Source organism: Lathamus discolor, chromosome 3 (assembly GCF_037157495.1).
Source record: "Lathamus discolor isolate bLatDis1 chromosome 3, bLatDis1.hap1, whole genome shotgun sequence".
In the NCBI taxonomy this organism is placed as follows: Eukaryota; Metazoa; Chordata; class Aves; order Psittaciformes; family Psittacidae; genus Lathamus; species Lathamus discolor.
In genome coordinates this window covers 58,652,398-58,673,746 of record NC_088886.1, presented here as the reverse complement: position 1 = coordinate 58,673,746, position 21,349 = coordinate 58,652,398, and the positions used below count along the sequence as shown (strand labels likewise).

General features: G+C 47.1%; 1 protein-coding gene across 5 annotated transcripts in view; it reads left to right on the top strand.

Moving 5' to 3' along the window:
- Nucleotides 1–20,767, top strand: part of ST6GAL1 (ST6 beta-galactoside alpha-2,6-sialyltransferase 1) — a 45,411-nt gene extending 24,644 nt beyond the window's left edge. For all 5 annotated transcript variants that reach the window (XM_065675461.1, XM_065675464.1, XM_065675465.1 and 2 more), the window contains 6 exons: nt 6,028–6,155; nt 7,407–8,079; nt 12,121–12,218; nt 15,438–15,539; nt 16,766–16,940; nt 19,269–20,767. In XM_065675461.1, coding sequence (XP_065531533.1) covers nt 7,458–8,079; nt 12,121–12,218; nt 15,438–15,539; nt 16,766–16,940; nt 19,269–19,510 — 1,239 coding nt within the window. In that variant the 5' untranslated portion in view covers nt 6,028–6,155; nt 7,407–7,457 and the 3' untranslated portion in view covers nt 19,511–20,767. The remainder of the gene's footprint in view (nt 1–6,027; nt 6,156–7,406; nt 8,080–12,120; nt 12,219–15,437; nt 15,540–16,765; nt 16,941–19,268) is intronic.
- Nucleotides 20,768–21,349: the final 582 nt, after the last annotated feature.

Below are 21,349 nucleotides of genomic sequence, written 5' to 3'. Positions count from 1 at the left end.
TCTGCAGTGCCCAAAAGCAAAACAGCTGCTTTTTAACTGGAGCAGAAGGGGACGCAATGTGCTGCTATGCAGAGTCATCCTCCAAAACCAATATGGGACCAAAAAGGGGGGATAAAGGGCTGACAGCCAGAAGTTAAGGTTTCTGCCTTTATTAAATCCCAGTGTTTGTTGACATGTCAAACCAAAATGAAACACATGCTTAAACTTTCCCCTGTGCCTCCCCCCCAGATCTGCCTCTCCTGTTCTCCTAGAGGATTCCTTTTGCCAGCTGTGGTAGCAGCATATTTTTTCTGGCACATGCAGAGATTTTTAATGCAGGCAGGACTAATGGAATGATTTATTTTGTTAGCAAGTGACTTGGTTAGGGTCTCGATGCATCATCTGAAATGTAACTGTGTTCCTCACTTCTTCATGCTCCACATAAAAATTCCTCATTCTGCACTCCCCCCCGCCTTTTTTTGTTCTGTTTGATGGCATTGGAAACACTTACTGAAATGTATGACTCAACAGATGTTTTATTTTCACAGCACAGTTGTGTTTGGGGGGAAAAAAAGCACAAGCCAGTCTTCCCTGTTTGTATATTTACAAAACTGAATTAACAGGCCAGGCTAAATAAAGTCCCAGATGGATCTTCTGAAACGCAGCTCCGGAGAAACAGATCTTTAGCTCGATCAAATGTATTGTCACCTTTCATCTGATGTAGCAAGTACAAGAGAAGTTTAGCTTCTTCATTTGCAAGATGGCATGTGATCATAGTTTGTTTAACACTATAAAGGCTCTTCATATTTATTTCTCCTCAGGATAGGAATAGGGAATTTAAAGGGCAGATGTGGATTTAAGGTTGCTGCTTGAATCCCAGTTTTTTTCCCTCTTCGCTTTCTCTGGGTATGTTATTTGATTTGAATGGAGGAATTCCATCCCTGGCAGTGTTCAAGGCCAGGCTGGACAGAGTCTTGGGTGATGTGGGCTAGTGTGAGGTGTCCCTGCCCATGGCAAGAGGTTGGAACCAGGTCCTTTCCAATCCTAGCTATTCTATGAGTCCTGCCCTGCACCTCCATGTCTTTCCCCTTTAGGTATCCTCTTTCTCACACACCTTCATGTGAACTCATTCTGCCTCTGCTACCAGCCATTACTCTCTTCACAGGCACTGGCTGTATTAAAGGGTTAGTAAGGAGAATGGACAAAGAAGAGAATAAAAAGGTCACTAAAGCATAAAGTGTTTCTAGAGAGGAGCATAAAACCAGTTAAAAACACTGCAGTAAAAGCTGGAAACAAAAGTGGCACAGATGTGGGTACAGATGGAAATGCATGGATGAAGGAAACCTGGAAAGAACTGTAAATGCTCTAAGTTTAAATATGAAGTCATTATCACATTACTCCCAAAACAGGCTGAGGAACAACTTGATAAAGTAAAAAGCTTTTGTGCATACATCAGAGGCAAGAAAATCACAGGTGAATGATGCTGATGTATGAATGGAGGGAGCAGGAGAGGCGTAGTAGAGCAGGTGGATATGATCCCTGCATGTGCCTGTCCCCAAGGACTGCATCTCTTAAATTGCCATTTAGTTGAAATTAAAGGTGTTATTTGACATGATTGGATCCCATCAGCGTTCCTCTGAAATGCATTGCTTCAGAGCTGTAAACATAATAAAAATAACCAACAGCAGTAGAATATATAAGAATTAATGAAGAAATCTCATCATCTGTTCAAATCAATCTGCCTGTTCCCTCTTTTCTTCTTTTCAGAAGTTAGTGAGCCTGGAGAGAGGAAAACAGCGTGCTTGAATTTTCCAGGTTTTGGTGAGATTGCTCATGGAGATCCTCAGGGAAAAAAACCCAAAACATAATACCCTAAACTGTTGTGGGGTGAGAAAGCTCCTGTCTGGATTCGTGACTGCCTTGTGGGTAGGAAACCAAGGGGTCAGGTTTCACAATATCACAGAAGTCCCACAGGGATTTGCTCTGAGATCTCTGCCGTTGAGCAGTGATAACAGGATCTGCAAAGGAGAGGAGGAAGGGCTGGGTTAAGGGCTTGGCTGGCTTTGTCTTCTGCAGGTTGCTGAGACGACAGTAAGGCACTGAGCAGAGCTGCAGAGGGATCCAGTGATCCTGGGTGGCTGAGCATCAAAGGAAGCTTGCGCTGGTAGGGGAAAGACAATGCTCTTCAGTAGTGTTTTATTCCTGCCCTCCGCCCTGTGCTGCTATTGAGGGACAACTCTCAGTGAGTCAGTGCTGCTTGCAAAATACCCTGAAGTCACCACTGACAGCCTAGAGCTGAGGGCTTTAGAAACAGCCAGGAAGGGAAATAGAAGTGGAGGAAGTTTTGGAGGGAGAACAAAGCAGCCCCATGGTTATGTTGCTGCCAGAGCACGTGGCCTGAGCGTGTGTGGTTGGGGTGTCCCGGTGTGCCTGCCTGGAGGGATGTTCGCGCGCTGCTAATGGTGCTGGAGAAGCTGGCAAAGACAGTTGGAGGTATGGAAAAGCTTCTGTGCAAGGAGGGTTTGGAACTCACGGGATTCAGGCTGGAAGAGCAGCCAGTGTGGATAGGAGGGTGTTGGGATAGGTGGTGTGACCGTGAAGGATGTGCAGAAATGCAGGCAGATGGGCTTTGCTGGTGTGAAGCGGCTCGAGGAGGGTTTGACCCCGCACAGTATGCAGTTGCAGGATTCATGGCCTCAGGCTGTCTGGGAAATGCAGGTGGTTTCAAGAAGCAATTAAACAAATGTGCAGAGGATGGGCATTGGTACAGCTGATGACACAGCTTTTTGGAAGCTGTGTGCATTTACTGGAAGAGAAATACATTCATATGTTGGTCTGTGCTTACGGGGTTTCTCTGTGCATCTGCTGTCTGTCACTTACTATCGGAGACAGGTAAGGGCTTGTGTCATGGTTTAAACCGATCCACACAGCTCGTTCATTCACCCACCCCCCACCCCCACCCCCTTTTTCTCCCTCTTTTTGTTTAACAAGGTGGAGACACTGTTGTTAGCAGTTTTAGGGTTAATCTGCTGTGGGGAAATCAGGATTGTGTGTTCTTCTCTGCCAGGCCACTGCTGGCCACAGCTCCCTGGGTGCACAGCAGCATCTGAACCATCCCTGCTTGGATGGTTCCAAGTTCAGTGAGATATTGGACAATAAAGGTTAAGTATAAGAGTGTGGGGGCAGGATATAGTTCCGTGACTGCCATGAAGATACTGCATTACTCACTTGTTCTCTGCACAGGATTAATTTACCCCCAGAGGACTTGTTGTGTGGGCTTAGCCTGCCTGCTGGCCAGCCAGCATTACACCCCATGGCCACGTCAGGCTCTAGGTGTCAGGAAGGCAGCAGCTATTTGTTTAAGTATTTTTATAGGTTTGGGAGTGTTGGGGTTTGTTGTCCTTTCTCAGTACTACTCATAGCTGACACTCTCAGCTTTGTTTGATGGTAAGTTTCCATCACCTTTAAAAGAGCACCTTTGTACTAACTGCTGTGATGCAGAAGCTCACCCAAGTGACTTAGCTAGAGGTGTGGAAAGAGAACACTGCTTGTGAGCCATCTCATTTGGCCTGGAAGAGCAGATGCCTTCCTGCTCCACAGGAAAAGTTTGGTGGCAGAATGCCTGAGAGGGACCTCATGTTAGGACACTGGTTGTACATATAAAATAAAATCATACCGTATGAAGTAGTAGTAACAATTAAACTGATCCGCAGCAAATCCAGGGTGGAGGACAGGAGGTACCTAGAAATGTCATGTCTCTGCTAAAATGTTCTTGCTTGCAGAACCTACTTTGCCAGCCTACAAATCAAAGCAAAATAACTGTTCATGTTGCAACAGCATGCACAGCTGTCGAAGGCAAGGATTGTGTTATGCTGGGTGCTGAAGGTGAGTTCTACAGGTTCCCTTGCATGGCCTGGAGAGGAGAAGATGTGGTGTGACTTGTTTGGCATCTTCTGCTGTGTGGCACCAGGAGGAGTGTTCCAGCAGGAACTTGCAATGACCTGTAAGATTGTTCCACTGTGGTGAACCTGCCACTCCTAGATTATCCTAGCCTTGGGAAACAAAAGCTCGGGGTACTGAGATACGCCTGTTATCAGTTCCCCATGGAAAACCCTCAGGAGAAGCTTCTGAAGTCAAAAGCATGGCAGAGCCCCACAGGGCCTTGATTCTGCAGGGTGGGGGGGCAACCAGGGCATCTCCTGTGGTGTGGAGCATCTCTCCTGCATGTGCAGATGATCTTGCTTGAGTTTCCCAGAAGCCAATCACTTATCCTGTGTTAAGAAGTATAGTGTGAATAAAGTCAGGTTGGGGGCTGCATGAAGCATGGTTGGAGGGAGATGTTTTAGGAGGGCTTTGTCCTAAGCTGATGCCTGATAACTCTATTTTGGAGTATCTTGATTTGGAAAGCATTGCTGTCTAAGTGTGGTTTGCCTGCAGAGCCTCTGACAGCTTGGAAGCCGAAGCAGTGGTGCTTTCCCCTTTAGGAGGTAGCTTTTGCAGTCTCCTGCCTTGATGTGGCTCTGTTCCCGAGGGCAGCAGGCAGACATCGAGCAGACTGGCCCAGCAGGGTTTCCATCTGCAAAGGAGACAGGGGAGAGGCAGGGGTGAGAGTGTCTTACAGAGACCACAGCAGAATAGGAACTGTGGAGAAGGACTTGGGGGTGTTGGGTGATGAGAAGCTCCCCATGCCCGGCTTCAGTGTGTGCTTGAGTCCAGAAACCACCCGTGTGCTGGGCTGCATCCCCAGAGTGCAACCAGCAGGTCAAGGGAGGGGATTCTCCCCCTCTGCTGTGCTCTGGGAAGACCCCACTTGAAGTACTGATGTAGTTCTGGTGTCCTTAACATAAGAAGGACCAGGTTGGACAGGGTCTTGAGCAACCTGCTCTAGTGGAAGGTGTCCCTGCCCATGGCAAGGGGGTTGGTACTGGATGAGCTTAAGGTCCTTTCCAACCCAAACCATTCTGTGATTCTATGGTTCTAACAGCTCTCTGAAGAGAGCACAGCAATGTCCTGCCTCCTCTCCTGGCTGCTCCAGACTGCTGTACCTCTGCATCTGAAGCCATACTGGCCAAAAAGACTCAGCATGCTTTTCTAGTGCTGGCTTCTCAAGCAAATGGAAAGCAAGATGGCCTATCAAGGCAGGGGAAATTACTTCAAGAAAGACTAGAATTACTTGTGCTTCTCTAATCTTTTTGTTGTTATTTAAGAACTGGAGGTAGAACAATGTTTGTTTTAAACTTTTAGGGTGCTCTGTAAGAAATCAAGTTATGTTCCTTAATAGAGTTAAAAGAAAATAGAAATAGCCAGCATTAGGGTGCTTTAATAATTTTGTATTTAATCCTGTGAAGGGTAGCATTTCTGTTCTAGCTTATGTGGCATTGTACTGACTCAGAGTTCCTGCAAAAGCAAGCTACTTCTTGAATTGTATAATGCTGTGAAATCTCCCTTTCTCTTGCTGTATTTCCTTGGTAGAGTGAAGTTGTAAAGTCTAAACCACGTTTGTCTATTTTTTGACGACCTGTGTGTTGAGGTACATGTTGTAAAACAGCTTTTCGTACTCATTTGCTCTAAGAAAGCCCTTGCATTTGAGGAGGAGTGCACGAATTGCCCAAGAATGGGCAGGAAGATATTTCCCTCAGAAAAGTTAGCTTTTTCTTTCCTTTCGTGTCCTCTGGTCATCGTGTTATAAGCATCAGTGATGGGATTTTCCAGTCACTGCATTACAGGTGTATCCACTGCTCAGAGCCTTCTCCGTAGAGAAGGCTGTGGGTCTGGTGGAGGCATAGAGCAGCCAGCCTGCGAAACAGTTCCTGCTTTAGCTGAGAGCAGGTTTCAGGCTAACAAGGAAGATGCCCATTCTGAGTGGGCATTTAAGTGTTGAAAAGGCTTATGTGGTGCTAATGTGTTTGCTGCTGGCCCTTCCATGCCTGAGTAACAGCTTCTTGGGGAATGCAGGACTCACCTGAAGAAATACTTGCTCAGTCCCAGAATTACAAAGCTCTTCCACAATAGTGATTTGGTTTCTTTTTTGTCTCCTTATTTTTGCAGGTGTTTCTTGAACTCCCCAGTGCATCACAGAGCTGCTGTGTTTTGGAGCGTCCTGCTTAAATGCTCAGAAGAAAATCTGCCAACAGCCAAAAATGACTTGAGGTGCAGAGCTGCTGCCTTATCCACAGGTAGTGTGTTGGTAGCTCGGTAACTTCTCAGTACCAGAGCTTAGCACTGCTTGCTTTCAGGAAGTTGCTGGAGGAGGGAGTTGTTACTAGTGTCTCTCTTAGACGGGTAGTGATTTGCATGTGTTTGTCTCTTGAAGACACCCATGTCTCTGTACTGCTCCCATGGTTTTTGGGCGCACCGCAGAGCAGCCGTGTAGGAAAATGAGCATCTGCCCTCCTATGTTCTGTGGTTTCATGCTCTGCTCACAAGGTGTTTACGCCTCAGCAGATGTTTCCCACACCAGTCCCTTGTGCTGCCCAGGCTGAGCTGCCATTTGGGCACTCCTATTGAATTTCCCCCTTGTATAGCATGATGGGAGTTGGAGGTGTCCACTAGTGTGAGGAAGCACGAAAGAGGACAGGCAGCACTGTACACGACAGGGCTTGGCTTTGCTTTCTCCAGGGGTGACGTACCTTGAGTAATGTTTTTCAAAGTGCATTTATGAACCAAACATGCCTCAAACCCTGCTGTGGATTCATGGGCTCCCAGCTGTTTAGAGAGGTTGCATGTTGGGAATGCACTCAGACCACTGCAGGCTTGAAGGAGTTTCCTGGGAAGTCACCGAGTATAGCAGTACCAGGCTGGTGAAGCTCCTGGTGTTCATGACATCACAGCTTTTGGGTTTTCTTCCCCATAGTTATATGCCCCATTATATGCTTCATTAGTGTTCATGCTTATGGTCCAAGTAGGAGCTCAGTTCTTGAAATGCTAGTGATGGGATTTGGATATTGGCTGACTGGGATGGGAGATAAGGGAAGTGAAATGGAGACTTACCCTGCTGCTGGTATGATACTGGCAAGGTTAAACTTAACTGTCACTTGTGGCAGGGAACAGGAAAAAGGTCTGAGTGGCAGTGGCCTCAGACCGCTGTTAGCATCTGAGGCTAATAGGCAGCTCAAGTCTTTCTGCATAGTATTTGAGGTGGTGGACTTTGAAATGAGATCTTTAAACAGCCTGAAATTGTAAAATTGCCCCGATGTTCTCTTTTCCCCCTTCCATGGCCCACGCACTGATGTTTATAACTTTTATATATCTATATTCAAGTCTAGGTTGGATGGGGCTTTGAGCAACCTGGTCTAGTGGAAGGTGTCCCTGCCTGTGGCAGGGGGGCTGGAACTGGATGGTCTTCGAGGTCCTTCCAGCCCAAGCATTCTATGGTATACTCATGCCTGTGCACACAGCCCTGACTAAGATGTTTTCCTCTCTTCCAGGACCAGCTTCCTGCCCCATGTTCATTGTCCCATTTGGATGCACCATACACTATGGTTCACGTCAATGTGTTGAAAAAATTAATGTGTGTTCTTGTGGTGATACTGGTAGCGCTGACAATTTGCCTGTGGAGAGAGACGAGAAGAAGCTACTATGTTCCTTTCAAGACTGAGACTGATGATTTACAGACTTCAGAAAAGTGGAACCCACTTAAATCACAGGGCCTTTTCCGTGAAGCAGCCAGTGAACTGGGGGTGATACCCAGAACATGGTTTGGTAACCACAACCAAGTGAAAGACAGCATCTCTGGAATAGCTGAGAAGTCCAAGAAAGTAACAGACTCTATGAAGGTATGGGATAAGGACAGTTCATCGAGAAATCTCATACCTAGGCTGCAGAAGGTCAGAAAAAATTACCTGTCCATGAACAAGTACAATGTGACTTACAAGGGGAAGAGGAATGCTGCTAAACTCAGCCCAGAGAAGCTGCTCTGCCAGCTACGGGACAGGGTGAACGTCACCATGATACAGGGATCGGATGGTCCTTTTGATACCTCTGAATGGCAGCAATACCTACCAGGGAAAAGCCTCAATGAAACAGTGGGCCACCTGGGGCGCTGTGCTGTCGTGTCCTCAGCAGGGTCTCTGCGATCATCTCATCTGGGACAAGAGATAGGTTGGTATCTTCCTATTAGCATAAAGTCAAATTACATTGTTTTATAACTAACGCTGAATCGAAGCAGCCTACTGTCATGCTCTTCCCAATAAGTCTGGTGTGGTGTGTTTAAAATAAGTTGAAATATTATCCTTAAACTTCTTCTAAAGTTAGTGAATGCTACAGCCTAGGACGAGGTAAGAATAATGATCAGATTTTCCCTTCCTCTCTGGGTGTACAGGCTGCACAGGGTAGGCTGCATTTTGATGCCCTGACTCACGATGCTTGGGAGCCTTAGACCTTGGGCAGACCAAAATAGGCAAGCCCCAAGAGAGCGTAAGTGTTGGGTTCAGCTAAGAGGACATGACACATGTGCAGGTAATTCTATTCCAGCTAGTCCTTTCAACGTTCATGATCACATTGGCATCACTAAAGGGTAGCACTGACACTGGATACCAGGGAGGGGCTCCTTGAGTGTTTGTTTCTTGAGAGCGTTTGGGTGGGTTAAGTAATGCAAATGCCCTCATTGCATAGTCAACAGTCAGAAATCTTTTTATTCAGAAAGACTTCTTCAGAGAGGAAGTGAAAGAAAACACTAAATTAGGGTAAAAAAACCCTGAACACAGCCCTTAGCAATGTGCCGTAGTTAACCCAGCATTGAGCAGGGGTCGGGCGCAGGCAGTCGTCAGAGATCCCTTTCAGTCTCAGTGATGCTGTGGTTCTTGTGGCTTTCATTCTGAATCATAAGGCAGTATCTTGAGTTTGGCCCAGAAGACCATGGCAAAACTTTTACAGGGCTTTATTTTATCTCTCCTTTAGACCAAGTTTGATGGTGCTTTGCAAAGTCTTACTTGACCATATTTATCTGACATTAATGCATTAATTAATAAATGCTGAAGCACTGGTCTCGTACTGAATGTTTTGATACCAAAGAAGTAAGAAGCATGCAGGGGAAACCAGCGCTGCAGCCTTCACCTCAGGATTTTGTGCCTGGCAGAAAATTCTCCTGTGCCTGCAGTTCCCTCAGCTTTCTTCACTAGTTCTTGTTTGAGGCTCACACTTTGCTAAACTGCAGCTTCACTGAAGAAGTTTTAAAGCCTAGAGGAGTTTTCTCTCCAGTGGAAATTGTTTGCGGACATCAGTGTGTTCATAAATTGTCTGTTGGATCAGGTCCCTTTGGCCCGGACTAATCTGCAAGGAACCTCATCCTCTGAAACAAGTAGATGGATAGCTTTTAATCCATTATTCACAGACAGCTTGGGTAAAGCCTCCAGCCGTAGTCCTTCATAGTTCCTTCATAGTCCCAGGGTCCTTATGGGAGGGTCAGCGTTTTGTTCTGATACTTTCTCAGAAGTTCTCTTCCAATTTCCTCTGTGCTTAGAATGAGGCTGAACAGCCTGAAGTGTGTAGAAATGCTACGAAAGGCGTGATGAAAACGGTTGTGGTGGTATGAACCAGGATAGCATTGCCTCCTGGTAAAAACTGCATCTGGGATGTGATTGTTTCCACCTCTTGGGAGTGTTTGAGGTTAGGTGGGTCAAGGCTTGGGAAGCCAGTTCTGGCTTTTCCTCTGAGTACCTTTGGCTTGTTTAGGTGCCCCTTGAAGTTCAGTAGCTAAAGGTTTCTGTGGCAGTGACCTTCTGTTGAACGTGTTCCCCTGATACAGCTGGCTTGTGTGCAAGGGTGTCTCTGTTAGACCCCTTCACACTGATAAAACTGTTCGCTCCTCGGTAAAGAGACCCTCTCAAGAGCTGAGGGTTTATGGACTGTGGTAATGCAGCCCACAAAAGAACTGGATTCAGAACTGGAGCAGCCAGGAAATGCAGCGGGCTGTGCTCTGGCTGTGACACAGCTGGAAGGATGTCAGGCATGGAAAGCCACTCCATTGTTCCTACAGCCTGTCTCTGAACCTGTCCCTGAAACTGAAACACCAGTTTGTTCCAGATCACAAGGGATGGATGTTGTGAAGGTCACTATTGTAATGTGCCCGAGGCAAATGCCGTTAACCCCTGCGGGTGTCCGTGGCTTGTGTTCCTCACACCTTGGTCGCAGACTTTAACCTTTCTGCTCAAGCAGTCATCTCTGCTAGTGCAGAGTTTTGGGCACTTGCAACCTTGAGTTGAATATTGAACACTTCAGGAGAATTCAGTGTATTTATATACTTCTTTCCCTAGTTTTCACGTGGTGTATTTCCACATAGGAAAAGAAGCGGTTTTGTTGGAGGAAGGAGCCAAAAAGGTGCTAGATCTGACAAGCCTGCAATGAAGCACTTGTGCAGATGAGCGCAGCAGATTGCTGAATTGTTGTTCCAGGAAATACTTGTTCTGTGTAATCACATGAAATGAGCAATTAGGCACTGTAAGGGAGGCTGGCAGAGCAGAACAGGGAGAAGCTTGCAAACAGCAGCTCATATCTTACTGGGCTCTCGGTGTTACTGGAGTTTATGAATTACTAGTGAAAAATGTGATGGGAGAAACAGCAAGTGCAGCACAACCACGTGGAAACAGAGTGCTTCGAAGAGCCGGGAACTCTGCCTGAGCAGTCACTGAACACCCTTTAAAAATGCAGATTTAGGGCATAATAACACTTGGTGTCCGGCAGAAGTTAAATGGGAAAATTATAACCCTTTACTCTGTGGGTGCAAGGTAGAATGTGGAGGTAAGGGTCTGTAATGGTTAACTACAGAGCTGCTTCTCAGCGTGGACAAGTTCTTTTCAGGAACTTCACCTTTCTAGGTTTTGTGTGTTGTTTTGGAAGGCTTCCAAACAAGATTCACTTGTCTGTAAGAATAAAGTAGATGAGAAACTAGTCTTTGCCGCCAGTGATTATCGATCCTCCAGCATTGCTCCTGAGGATGGCCATGTTTTCAAGACAATGATCTTGGAAAGACCCAGTTACAACGGCCTGCAGTGACAGGACAAGGGGGAATGGCTTTAACTTGACAGAGGGGAGACTGAGATTAGCCATTAGGCAGAAGCTCCTCCCTGTGAGGATGCTGAGGCACTGGCACAGGGTGCCCAGAGAAGCTGTGGCTGCCCCATCCCTGGCAGTGTTCAAGGCCAGGTTGGACACAGGGACTTGGAGCAACCTGCTCTAGTGGAAGGTGTCCCTGCCTGTGGCAGGGGGGTGGAACCGGGTGAGCTTTAAGGTCCCTTCCAACCAAAACCAGTCTGGGATTCTCTGGTTCTGGACCAGGTGAGCCCTTCTGCCCTGCCTGGGGAAGGACCCCAGGGCAGCTGCCATGAGTTGTGGTTGTGTGGCCCCAGTGCAAAGGCAGGAAATTTGGTCCAGATCCACTAAACCAAGGCTTCTGACCACGTGAAATGTTTTCTATATCTGAATCTAGCCAGTAGGTATGGAGAAACCAGGGTGACAGGCATGAACGCCCTCTGTCCTGCAGCAGCAACAGCCTGGCTCTGTGGCATTACAACAGCCTGGCTGGCTGTGCCAAGGCAGAGGAGGGTGCTGGAGGAATGCTGTGCTATCTTAAGAGATGATGCCAGCAGAGGAAAATGCAGTGAATCCCGAGGCATGTAACAAGCTGTGCCTGTTGAATGCACAGCAGTGGTTTTATTTCTGTAACGTGGGAGGCTGAAGTCAGCTGTACTTTCCACTGTGGTTATTATACATGTGTCTCAGGCTGGTCAACCTCCAGGCTATAAGAGAGGACGCTGGCTCACTGTTATTTCCTAGTTCCTTAGTCTGCAGCCAACGACGTGGCAAATTAATTATACATCGGTCTATCTGCCGGTAAAGTGTTTGGAAAGAAGAAGAGGGAGGGAGATGCTGTGCTCCTCTGTGCAAAGTGAATGTTAGGGCTGCTCTCTCAGCCTGCCAGGGGACTGTGGTTTAAGGAAGTGGGGTTTTAAAAGTATACTGATCATGAAGTCAGACTAACAACTTCTTCCACAGAATCTGACTTGGTACTTACAGTTGTCACATGGAAAGCCAGGGACTGGCCAGATTGCATTAGAAATGCAGGTGAATGAACTATTGCACATCCCTTGTACCACTCAAAAGCCAGTTGTCAGCTCACAGGTTTTCACTGTGGTTTGCTTTCAGACAGCCATGATGCCGTCTTGCGATTCAATGGGGCTCCTATCAAGGGGTTTCAAGAAGATGTGGGGCAAAAGACAACCATTCGTCTTGTGAATTCCCAGGTAGGTCTGATGGACGCATGCCGACGTGGCAGAGCTGTGCACCTCCCCTGTGCTGCCTGGGAGCTGAGCAGCAGGCTGATACAACCATGTCCTTGGGGCTGCTGTGTTCATCTGCTGCTAGGAGGTCTTTTAAATGAAGCTGGACAGAACAGGGCTTTCCACATGTGCCTTTGGATGTCCTTGCTTCTTGCGCAAATGCCGTTGCTATCTCTTCCTGCCCTTACGTCTCACTTTCTCCCCTTGCTGCCGTGCTCTGTTCTGCTGCTTGCTGCATGCAGCTCCCCTGTGTTAAACCACCAGTCTGACGAGTGTTCCTGTCTGAACCAAATTGGTTTTAGGAAACATGTCTGGCTGCTGACATCCTTCTTCCTCTGCCCTGTTTGACTTCTCACTTTTTTTATCTTTCACTTCTGTGTGTGTTTTTGTGATGTCAGATGGGTGTTATCACTAAAGAAAACCTTCTCTGGAGGATGTGCTCATGGCCAAACTTACTGCTTTATAAAGTCATTTATCAGCAAAAACATGAACCTGACCTGTGTGTTATATACCAGGGTTATCTGCACAGGGAGGAGGGGAAGCGTGTGATTGTACAGCTGTAATATAGCAGCCATAGCTCTCCATGTGGATGCTCATATTTTGGACCAAGTAGAGTTACAGCCATATCATATAGTGCTTCGGCTCTCCATGCTGCTCAACCTGCAGACATGGGGGATGTTTTTCATCTGCCACCATCTCCTCTGAATGGAGACGCTAGCTTAGAAAACCTCAGGTATGAGGCGAGCAAAACTGTTGTAGTTTTTACAGGCTAAAGTTAACTTAACAAATGCAGTGTTGATCTAGCTGCTGAACAGGGCAGAAGATGCTCTCCATGTGACTGGTTGCAGGAGTCCCTCTTCTGGAGTTTCAAAGCTGAACGGCTCTGCTTGCAGTCCCTGTTATCTCCAGGGATCACTGCTCTGGGAGCCTGGTTTTCCTCTGTGTTTTATTTGCACTTTTAATAGCTCGGTGCTGTTCTAGTCATGGTGACATGATGTTAACCTTCTTGTTAGTGGGGTTGCCTGATTGCATTTTGTATTCAGCTTGCTGCAGGAGCTCTGCCTTGCCTTGCTGATTGCTCTTGCAGGCATCAGGTCCTAGCTGGACAAGCTCTAATTTGTAATTTGTCCTGCCTGCTCTTATAAGTAGTCACTGTGAACAGGGATGGGGCTGTGGCTTGGCTCCTCTTACTGACCAATCCTTAGTCCATTCCCAAAGTGAAGGAGATGGCAGGACAGGGAGGGAATTAGGGATCCTCAGATTAGAGAACAGGTTCATAGGTCCCCAAGCTTGGTAGCTTGGTGTTTATTTCTTACTAAACAAATTATTTCACATCATCTTGCTTATTTTCTTAGGCCTTCGCTGGTTCATCAGTAACGCTCCCTTTAATGACATGTTTTCCTGCAATCTTACACAAGGCATCGATTTGCCCTGGGAAAGCAGTCACGTCTTACAAAACTAAGGGCTGAAGAGTGTGTGTGGGGAATGCTAATGTTGTTCTAATGTAGGCCACAACTCCTTTCTGCAGAGCTGACCAAGAACCGGAGTACCTCCTTCCTTCCAGCCCTTGTTTACAGTTCTCCTCAGCTGGCTTCTCGCTGTCATGGAGAACACTCTCTGCTTTGGCTGCGTTTGCTGTTATTGGCACTAATGAGTCTGCAGGGAGGAAGAGAAAGGAGATAGCACGTTGGTGGAATGGAGTAAGATTGTGATGGGAAAGGGGAGCATGTTTAGATTACAGGGCATTGACTGCGGTAGCCAGAGGAGCTCATTTTGATACAGTCAATAAACACACCAGAAGGGTAGGGCTGTACTAGCGAGATACTTGCTAAACAGTGATTTGGCCAAACAACAAAATAACTAGGAAATCAGTAGATCAGATAACTAAGATCAAAAAGCCAGGTAAGACAAATAAATCATGTAGCAATTGAATGTAACCACTTAGAAAGAATCAGTTGCTATTAAACAGAACAAATAGGTACTAAAGGTATCTGGGGAGCCCAATTCCTCCAGCAGATGGGTTAAGTGACTGATAGGTAACTAGTAGTGCCAAGAGCCAGCTCTGTGGTGTGGGGAGGGAAACAGCAAAGACTTGGGGCTGTGGAGCTGCTCCCCACCTAGTTTCTTACCCATTTAGCTTTTGTGCCTGTCACAGCTCTCTGGGGTTTGTGTGCCTCCGCCAACTTGCATGGCTTTGCTTGGCTGACCTTTGCTTTCCCTGCTGCTCAGCCTCTCTCGAATCCTCCTTGTCTGTATTTCACACCAGGGAAGTTACTGAAAGATTTCTAGACTTTCAAGAAACAGTGAAATGAAAATAAAGCTCCATCCCACTCATTCCTGGGTAAGGGGTGGCTAGTGCCAGCTCCTATGCCCTCTCCTTGCCTCTGCCTCTGGTGTCCATGGAGCAGAGGCAAAAGTTCACATCTGCAGTGTTGCACACTCCAGATAGATATTCTAGATACTGTAAGGAAATGGAACCAGGCATTACATGTGGTCAAGGCCAAAGCCTAATCCTGCAGAGTTATGAACAGATGTGAGGAAACCCTTTTCACTTCTGGAATAGTTTAATGGAATCATAGAATCCCAGACTGGTTTGGGTTGGAAGGGACCTTAAAGCTCATCCAGTTCCAACCCCTGCCACAGGCAGGGACACCTCCCACTAGAGCAGGTTGCTCCAAGCCCCTGTGCCCAACCTGGCCTTGCACACTGCCAGGGATGGGGCAGCCACCCACCCATGTGGAGACTTCTTTCGGTTCAAATGAAGGTTCTTGGTAAAGCCAACAGCATGTTTGCATTAGGCGCTTCCTGGACTGTCCTGCTGACTGGTGGCAGCAACTGATGTTCCCCCCTGCCTCTGGTAGCTCTAGAGATGGTACCCATCATACAGGCTGGGCACTCTGTGGGTCCTGTCCTTATTTTATTATTGAAGATGGATAGAGAAAACCTTGTAAAGCATAATGGCAGTTTTTCTTGTGGCCCTCCACTAAATCCTGTGCTGTTAGCAGGACTGGAGTGGGCACTGGAAGGGCATCACTGGGGTTTTTGTCCTTGCCTGCATGCAGTGGGGCATGCCCAGTAACCAGCAGGGGGGTGGTTGTGGCTATATTCAGCTGTGTTTTACTTCTTGACTGCTTGCTGATTCTGACAGCATAGTGTATATCACTGTATTTGTTGTTCTTCAAGCTCGTAACTGTTGAGAAGCAGCAGTTCCTGGGAGAAGCACTATATAACACTGGAATCTTAATTGTCTGGGATCCAGCACCATATCATGCAGAAATTCATGAGGTAAGGCTGAGTTTTCTATAAATAAAATCAGATTGATATGCTTTGAAGTGCATCTGTTAACCCACTTCCTCCTAATGTGGGCAATCGCTCATTTTAAGGCCCTTCTTTCTTACCTTTTCCTTGGCATGTGTATGTTTGTATGTAATTCTGAGAGTATCCCATCATGGGTGCTCCTAAGGAAACACTTGCTTGTCCCTAGTATCAGTGAAGGGCCTCAAGCCAGGTGCAATGGGTCCCATTACCTTTACTTTCCCTTGGGCTGCAGCAGTTGTCACCTCATTAGAGGATGATCTCTTCCTGACAGTTGGCATGAGATTTGCTGACAGTTGATGCTTGGGTATTTCAAGCACCAGTCAGACATGAGACATACTTGATTCATTATAAATGGACTGGGAAACCCTCTGAAGATCTTGGCAAATGCCTCCTGTCTGTGTCAGCTAGACTTTCGCTTGTGTTGCAATCCCTGTAGCATTCACTTTTCATTTTGGGTACAAAAGGGTGTTATTTGATAAGTGATGAGATTTGGAGGCCCAGGGTGAAAGCAGGTAGGAGTGAATAGCCCATTCTTTTATTTTAAGCTCTGTCTGTAACTGAGAGGTCTTTGCGTTCCTCTCTCTGAACTGTATTTCCTATTTTCTCGCTGATGCTTATTCTTGTGCCTAGTCCCACACCTCCAGGAGACATGAGGGTGTATGTGCAGCATGTTTAAGAGTCAGTAAAACCAGGAGGGGATATTTTTAGCATAGGGAAAAGGCTCTCAAAATGGCTTTAAGAAAACATAAACCACTCCTAAGTGTTTTTACTGAAAGGGGAAGTTTTACGATGCAAATCAGCTCAGTCTGGGTTAGGAGGCTGTGATGGGGACACTTGCTGGCAAAATGCTTTGTACTCCAGCGTGGAGAGGGGTTAGGGTCTATAACATTTAGGCCATAGTTCTCAACACCATCTGCTATTGGGGCTGCAGAATGGAAGTATGCAAGTTGCTGATCTCATTTAATGGTCCTTCACTGAGATTTGGCACCTTTCCCTGCTCGGTTCACTGAGTTAAGTCACTGTGGTGAGTCGAGGAGCAAATGAGGTGGTGGGGGATAGTGAGTGAGTGTGTGTGCCTACAGCACGAAATTTGCCCCCTGACAATAACAGGTTCTCTCTTCCTTGTTTCCCGATAGCTATGGAAATGAGTGGTCTAGAAATAAATAGTCTGACTTCCGGTGTCTGTTTTACAGTGGTACAAGAAACCAGACTACAACTTTTTTGAAAGCTACAAGTCGTATCGCAGCACACATCCAGAGCAGCCCTTCTACATCCTGAATCCAAAAATGCAGTGGCAGCTCTGGGATATTCTGCAGGAGAATTCCCTGGAGCAAATTCAGCCTAATCCACCGTCATCAGGAATGCTTGGTAAGATAATTTTCCCCTAAACTTCTGGTGCAGTTTGCAGGCAGGAACTCTCTGGGATGCTTTTATTTAAAGCCAACTACAAATTCATGGTAGTTCGGTATCAGAGTTGCCTTTGCAGTGTTTGTCTTATACCGAAACTGAAGCTGCCTGTCTTTAAAGCAGCAGCTCAGTTGTGTTCAAGTAAGCAGTTTGCAGCACTCCTCTGAAACAGCAGTTACAAACATGGCTTGGTTCCATGTGGAAACAGGAGAGCAGGTTGCAGCATCAAGGTGGTCTCTAGGATTTCTGTCTTCTTCTCTAGGATTTCTGTCTTCTAGTGCCAGAGCAATTCCTGCAATTCCCACAGGGTGAAAGAGGAAGAATACAGCTTCTGCTTTTGTCAGGCAACTAAATCTGGTTACTGCAGATGAAATCTGAGTGCTTGTCTGATTACGCTTTCCATATATAAATATGGAACTATATATATGTGGAAAAGTATATATAGCTAAAGACTTGCTGGGGTACTGCGGATGGTCAGCCTGAATAGCTGCCCTGAAAGGTTTAGAGGTATTTCTCCTTATTCAACATGCCAACATTTTGCTTGTCAGCATCCTAAATGCAGCCTCTCAGCAAAGGGGCTCATTTTACATTCTGCTGTTGCAGAGCTTTTCCTTCTTGCTGCAGAGCAAATGTTGTGCCAGCTGAATAAAAAGGAGTGAACTTCTCAGGAAGATCGCATATATTTGAAATCACAGAATTGTAGAATCCCAGACTGGTTTGGGGTGGAAGGGACCTTAAAGCTCATCCAGTTCCAGCCCTCTGCCACAGGCAGGGACACCTTCCACTAGAGCAGGTTGCTCCAAGCCCCTGTGTCCAACCTGGCCTTGAGCACTGCCAGGGATGGGGCAGCCACAGCTTCTCTGGGCACCCTGTGCCAGCACCTCAGCACCCTCACAGGGAAGAGCTTCTGCCTAAGAGCTCATCTCAGTCTCCCCTCTGTCAGGTTAAAGCCATCCCCCTTGTCCTGTCCCTACAGGCCCTTGTCAAAAGCCTCCCTCCAGATTATTTTGTTGCCCCTTTAGAAAAAGAAGACTTTTGGAAGGTTTCCCCAGGGTCTTCTCTTCTCCAGGCTGAACAAGACCAGCTCTCTCAGCCAGTCTAGATAGATGTATGGTCTTGTATGCCACATGGATGTCCAGCTGCTGTGCTTCAGCCCCTCCTCTGCTCCCAGCTCTGCTCCCATCACTGCTGGTGCAAAGGCACCATTTCTACCTCCGAGTTAACAGAATCACTTCTTACTTTAAGCCAGTCACCTCTCTAGTTTCCTCTCACAGCCTTGCTCTTGCCCAGCACCTACTGCATCATTGCTGGGATACGTGCAGGCCAACTGCATAACAGCGAGTCATTGACTTCAGCAGCAAAATTGTTGTTAGCTGGAATTAGGGGCTTGAAGGCAGGCACCCTGCCATGCCAGACAGCAAATCCCTCTGTGACTTAAGTTTGGGCCAAGCTATCTCCTTCGTAAAACAAGTCACCTCTCCAGACTCAAGGGCACAGACAAGTTCCAGTTTGCAGCCCTGGGTTTCCTGGAAGGCCTAAGTGTGAATGAAAACTATCATTTCAAAAGGTGGATGACAGCATGTTTAAAATGCACCTTACCCAAACAAGTGTTTTCACGGATGGGTTCAAACAGTGTCATGTAAACTGTGTGCCTTGGAAGAACAGTAAGTCAATAAATACGGCTTACTTCTAATCTGGCCAGAAAGTCATCAGAGCCGTGCCCAAACCGGTGTGAATGTCCTTAAGTGGTTCACACACCTGTCAGAAGACAGGGGAGGGCAGCACTGCTCTGCTGCTGCGGGGGAGCTGGGGGCCCTGAAGCACAGAGGCTGCTCAGTCTCCAATGAGCCATTTCCAAACGCATCTCCCCTTTCATATCCCCTGCATTCACAAGAGGCAGGTGGGGAAAGGTGAAGGTCTCACCACTGCTTGTCCAAGCAGGTTTGAGATGGGCTGTTTGGATCAGCTAATTGGAACACGCAGTTGGCACATGCTCAAGTTTCCAGGAAGGTCGTGGAGAATGGCAGCACTGTTAAAAAGTGGACTTTTGGCATGGCTGTGGCTGTAAACAGCCTGCTGTAAGCAAGTCACTCATCTGCTTTGCAAGAGAGGGCTTCACAAAACAGCCCTGGCTGGCTGGCCGGGCTTGTTTTCTCCTCTTCTCTGAACTGTCAGAAAGGAAACCCTTCCCGTTGGAGATCGATGCTCCTTGCTGACCGCCTGTTTGCTGCAACATGTAATCAGTTCCCTGGCTTGATGTGGGGTTGTCTGCTTTCTTTCCCTCCCTAGGCATTGTGATCATGATGACGCTCTGTGACGAAGTGGACGTGTACGAGTTCCTCCCTTCCAAACGGCAGACTGACATTTGCCACTATTACCAGAGGTTTCACGACCGTGCCTGTACCATGGGAGCTTACCACCCCCTCCTGTTTGAGAAAAACCTGGTGAAGCATATAAACCAGGGCACCGATGAGGACATCTATATCCATGGGAAAGCTACTTTGCCCGGCTTCCAAAATGTGCATTGCTAGGAAATCAGTTTTTAGTGTGTTTAGGAGTATTTTACTTGACTGTCAAAGCACTTTTGAAATCAGGGTTGTCAGATTCATTAGGTCTAAGCACTGGTGTGTTTTGACAGCTCTTCCACATTGTAACACTTGCTCTTAGGACTGCTTTGCCTAACTTCTCCCAGCTGTAAAGCAGCGTTAATACATTGAGGTACATCCACGTGGTGTCTGCACGAGCCACTGCAATAAGTTTACTCCCAGTGGAGCCAGGCTCATGCAGCAGGTGGATATCTGTGTCTTCATGTCAACCCATGGCATATGGGTGGCTCAGGAGATGCTTTCTAAGCAGAGATTGCACAAGCCAGGATCAAATGTTGACGATAGTCTGGTTTACTTCAAAGGGGTTATGACAGCCAAAAACCTGGTCTATTGAGAAACAAGAGAAATAATGTAAACCTTGTTCCCATAGTCCTAGGAGTTCTTTGGAGCGGAACTGATAGATGGAAACAAAGCTGTGTGTGGCAGGCTGAACTCCTAGTACAAAATACTGGATTTTACAAACAGGTTGTAGAATAACTTCCTTTCAAATTGTAGGCCTTCTGAGAGCAGGAGGAATATTTGGCGAAGGCAGAGGGAGGCAATTCACAGTTTGGTGATTCTTGCAAGACTTTTAAATCTTTTTCCTTTTTTTCTTTTTTAATTGCTTAAAATAAATGTGAGTTAACATAACTCCTCCAGTGCAGTGTTGTGCTTGGTACAGAAGAAGCCTTACTTCCGAAACCTTTTGGGCAAGAGGCACCAATGGGAGAACTCACTGAAGTCAGCACCTCTTTTCAGCTGTCTGCTGGTCTACCTTTGCAGCTGTTGGCAAATTACTTGCTGGCTTGTCTCCAGTAACAGAAATACCACATAGCTGCATGAGAGCCAGTGCTCTGCAAGCTGACCAAGGCGATGCCTGGGCTGCCGTGTGCTTTTCCTGAATAGGTGGGGAGCAGATGCATTGCTTCCATGCTTCATGAGTGGTGAAGAAGGAGAGCATGCTCTGCTCCTCATGCGATGCACAGACAGAGTCGAGGAGGGCACCTTCTTTCTGATTGAAGGGATTCTCCCGTGGCAGCATGATGGAAGAAGTAGTTCTGAAATCTCTGTATGGTGGGGCGGACACCTTGCTGTCCTCTTGCATACTGTTCTCTTCCATACTGATGTCCTCTTGCATACCCTCCTGATGTCTGTAAAGAAGGCTTTTTCTTGTGTTTTGAATAAATCCTGTGAAGACACTGACCCATTCTTGCCTTGGTGAAACCAGTGTAAGTGGTGTTGCTCTATGGCCCTGGGGACTTGTACCAGCCTTGCACCAGCGCAGGCAGAGCTGAGAGAGCTGCTCACCTGCTTGTTTCAGTAAGCCCATGGCTCTTGCCCTGTCTTGGGGAGAGGGCCACTGCAGAGCTGTTCCTCCAGCTCTGAGGCTGGCTTTCCGCACACCCTTCTGTTGGGATGGATTGGATCTGTCAGTGTTTACAAACTATATGTATGTGGAAACAAATTCAGGTCCTTACACTACTGCTCATGAGCACCAGGAGAAGAATGTGACGAAGTGCGAGAGCAGTTGTGTCTTCCTAAGCATTCTTTTCACTGCTGGGGAAGGAGGGAGCGTACAGAGGATGCAGTGGCTGGATGGTACGTTGCTGCACAGGAGCAAGCGCAGTCTTGCTCCTGTGTTCACCCGGGGATTCCGCAAACCACCTCTGCAGTGCTCCTGCAAAGCCTCCAGCAGGCTCCCCAGGGTCTTTCAGAGCCATCAGATACTTGCAGGCAATAGTGTTGCACCGGGCATGAAGTTTCAAACATTATACCTACAGTTTC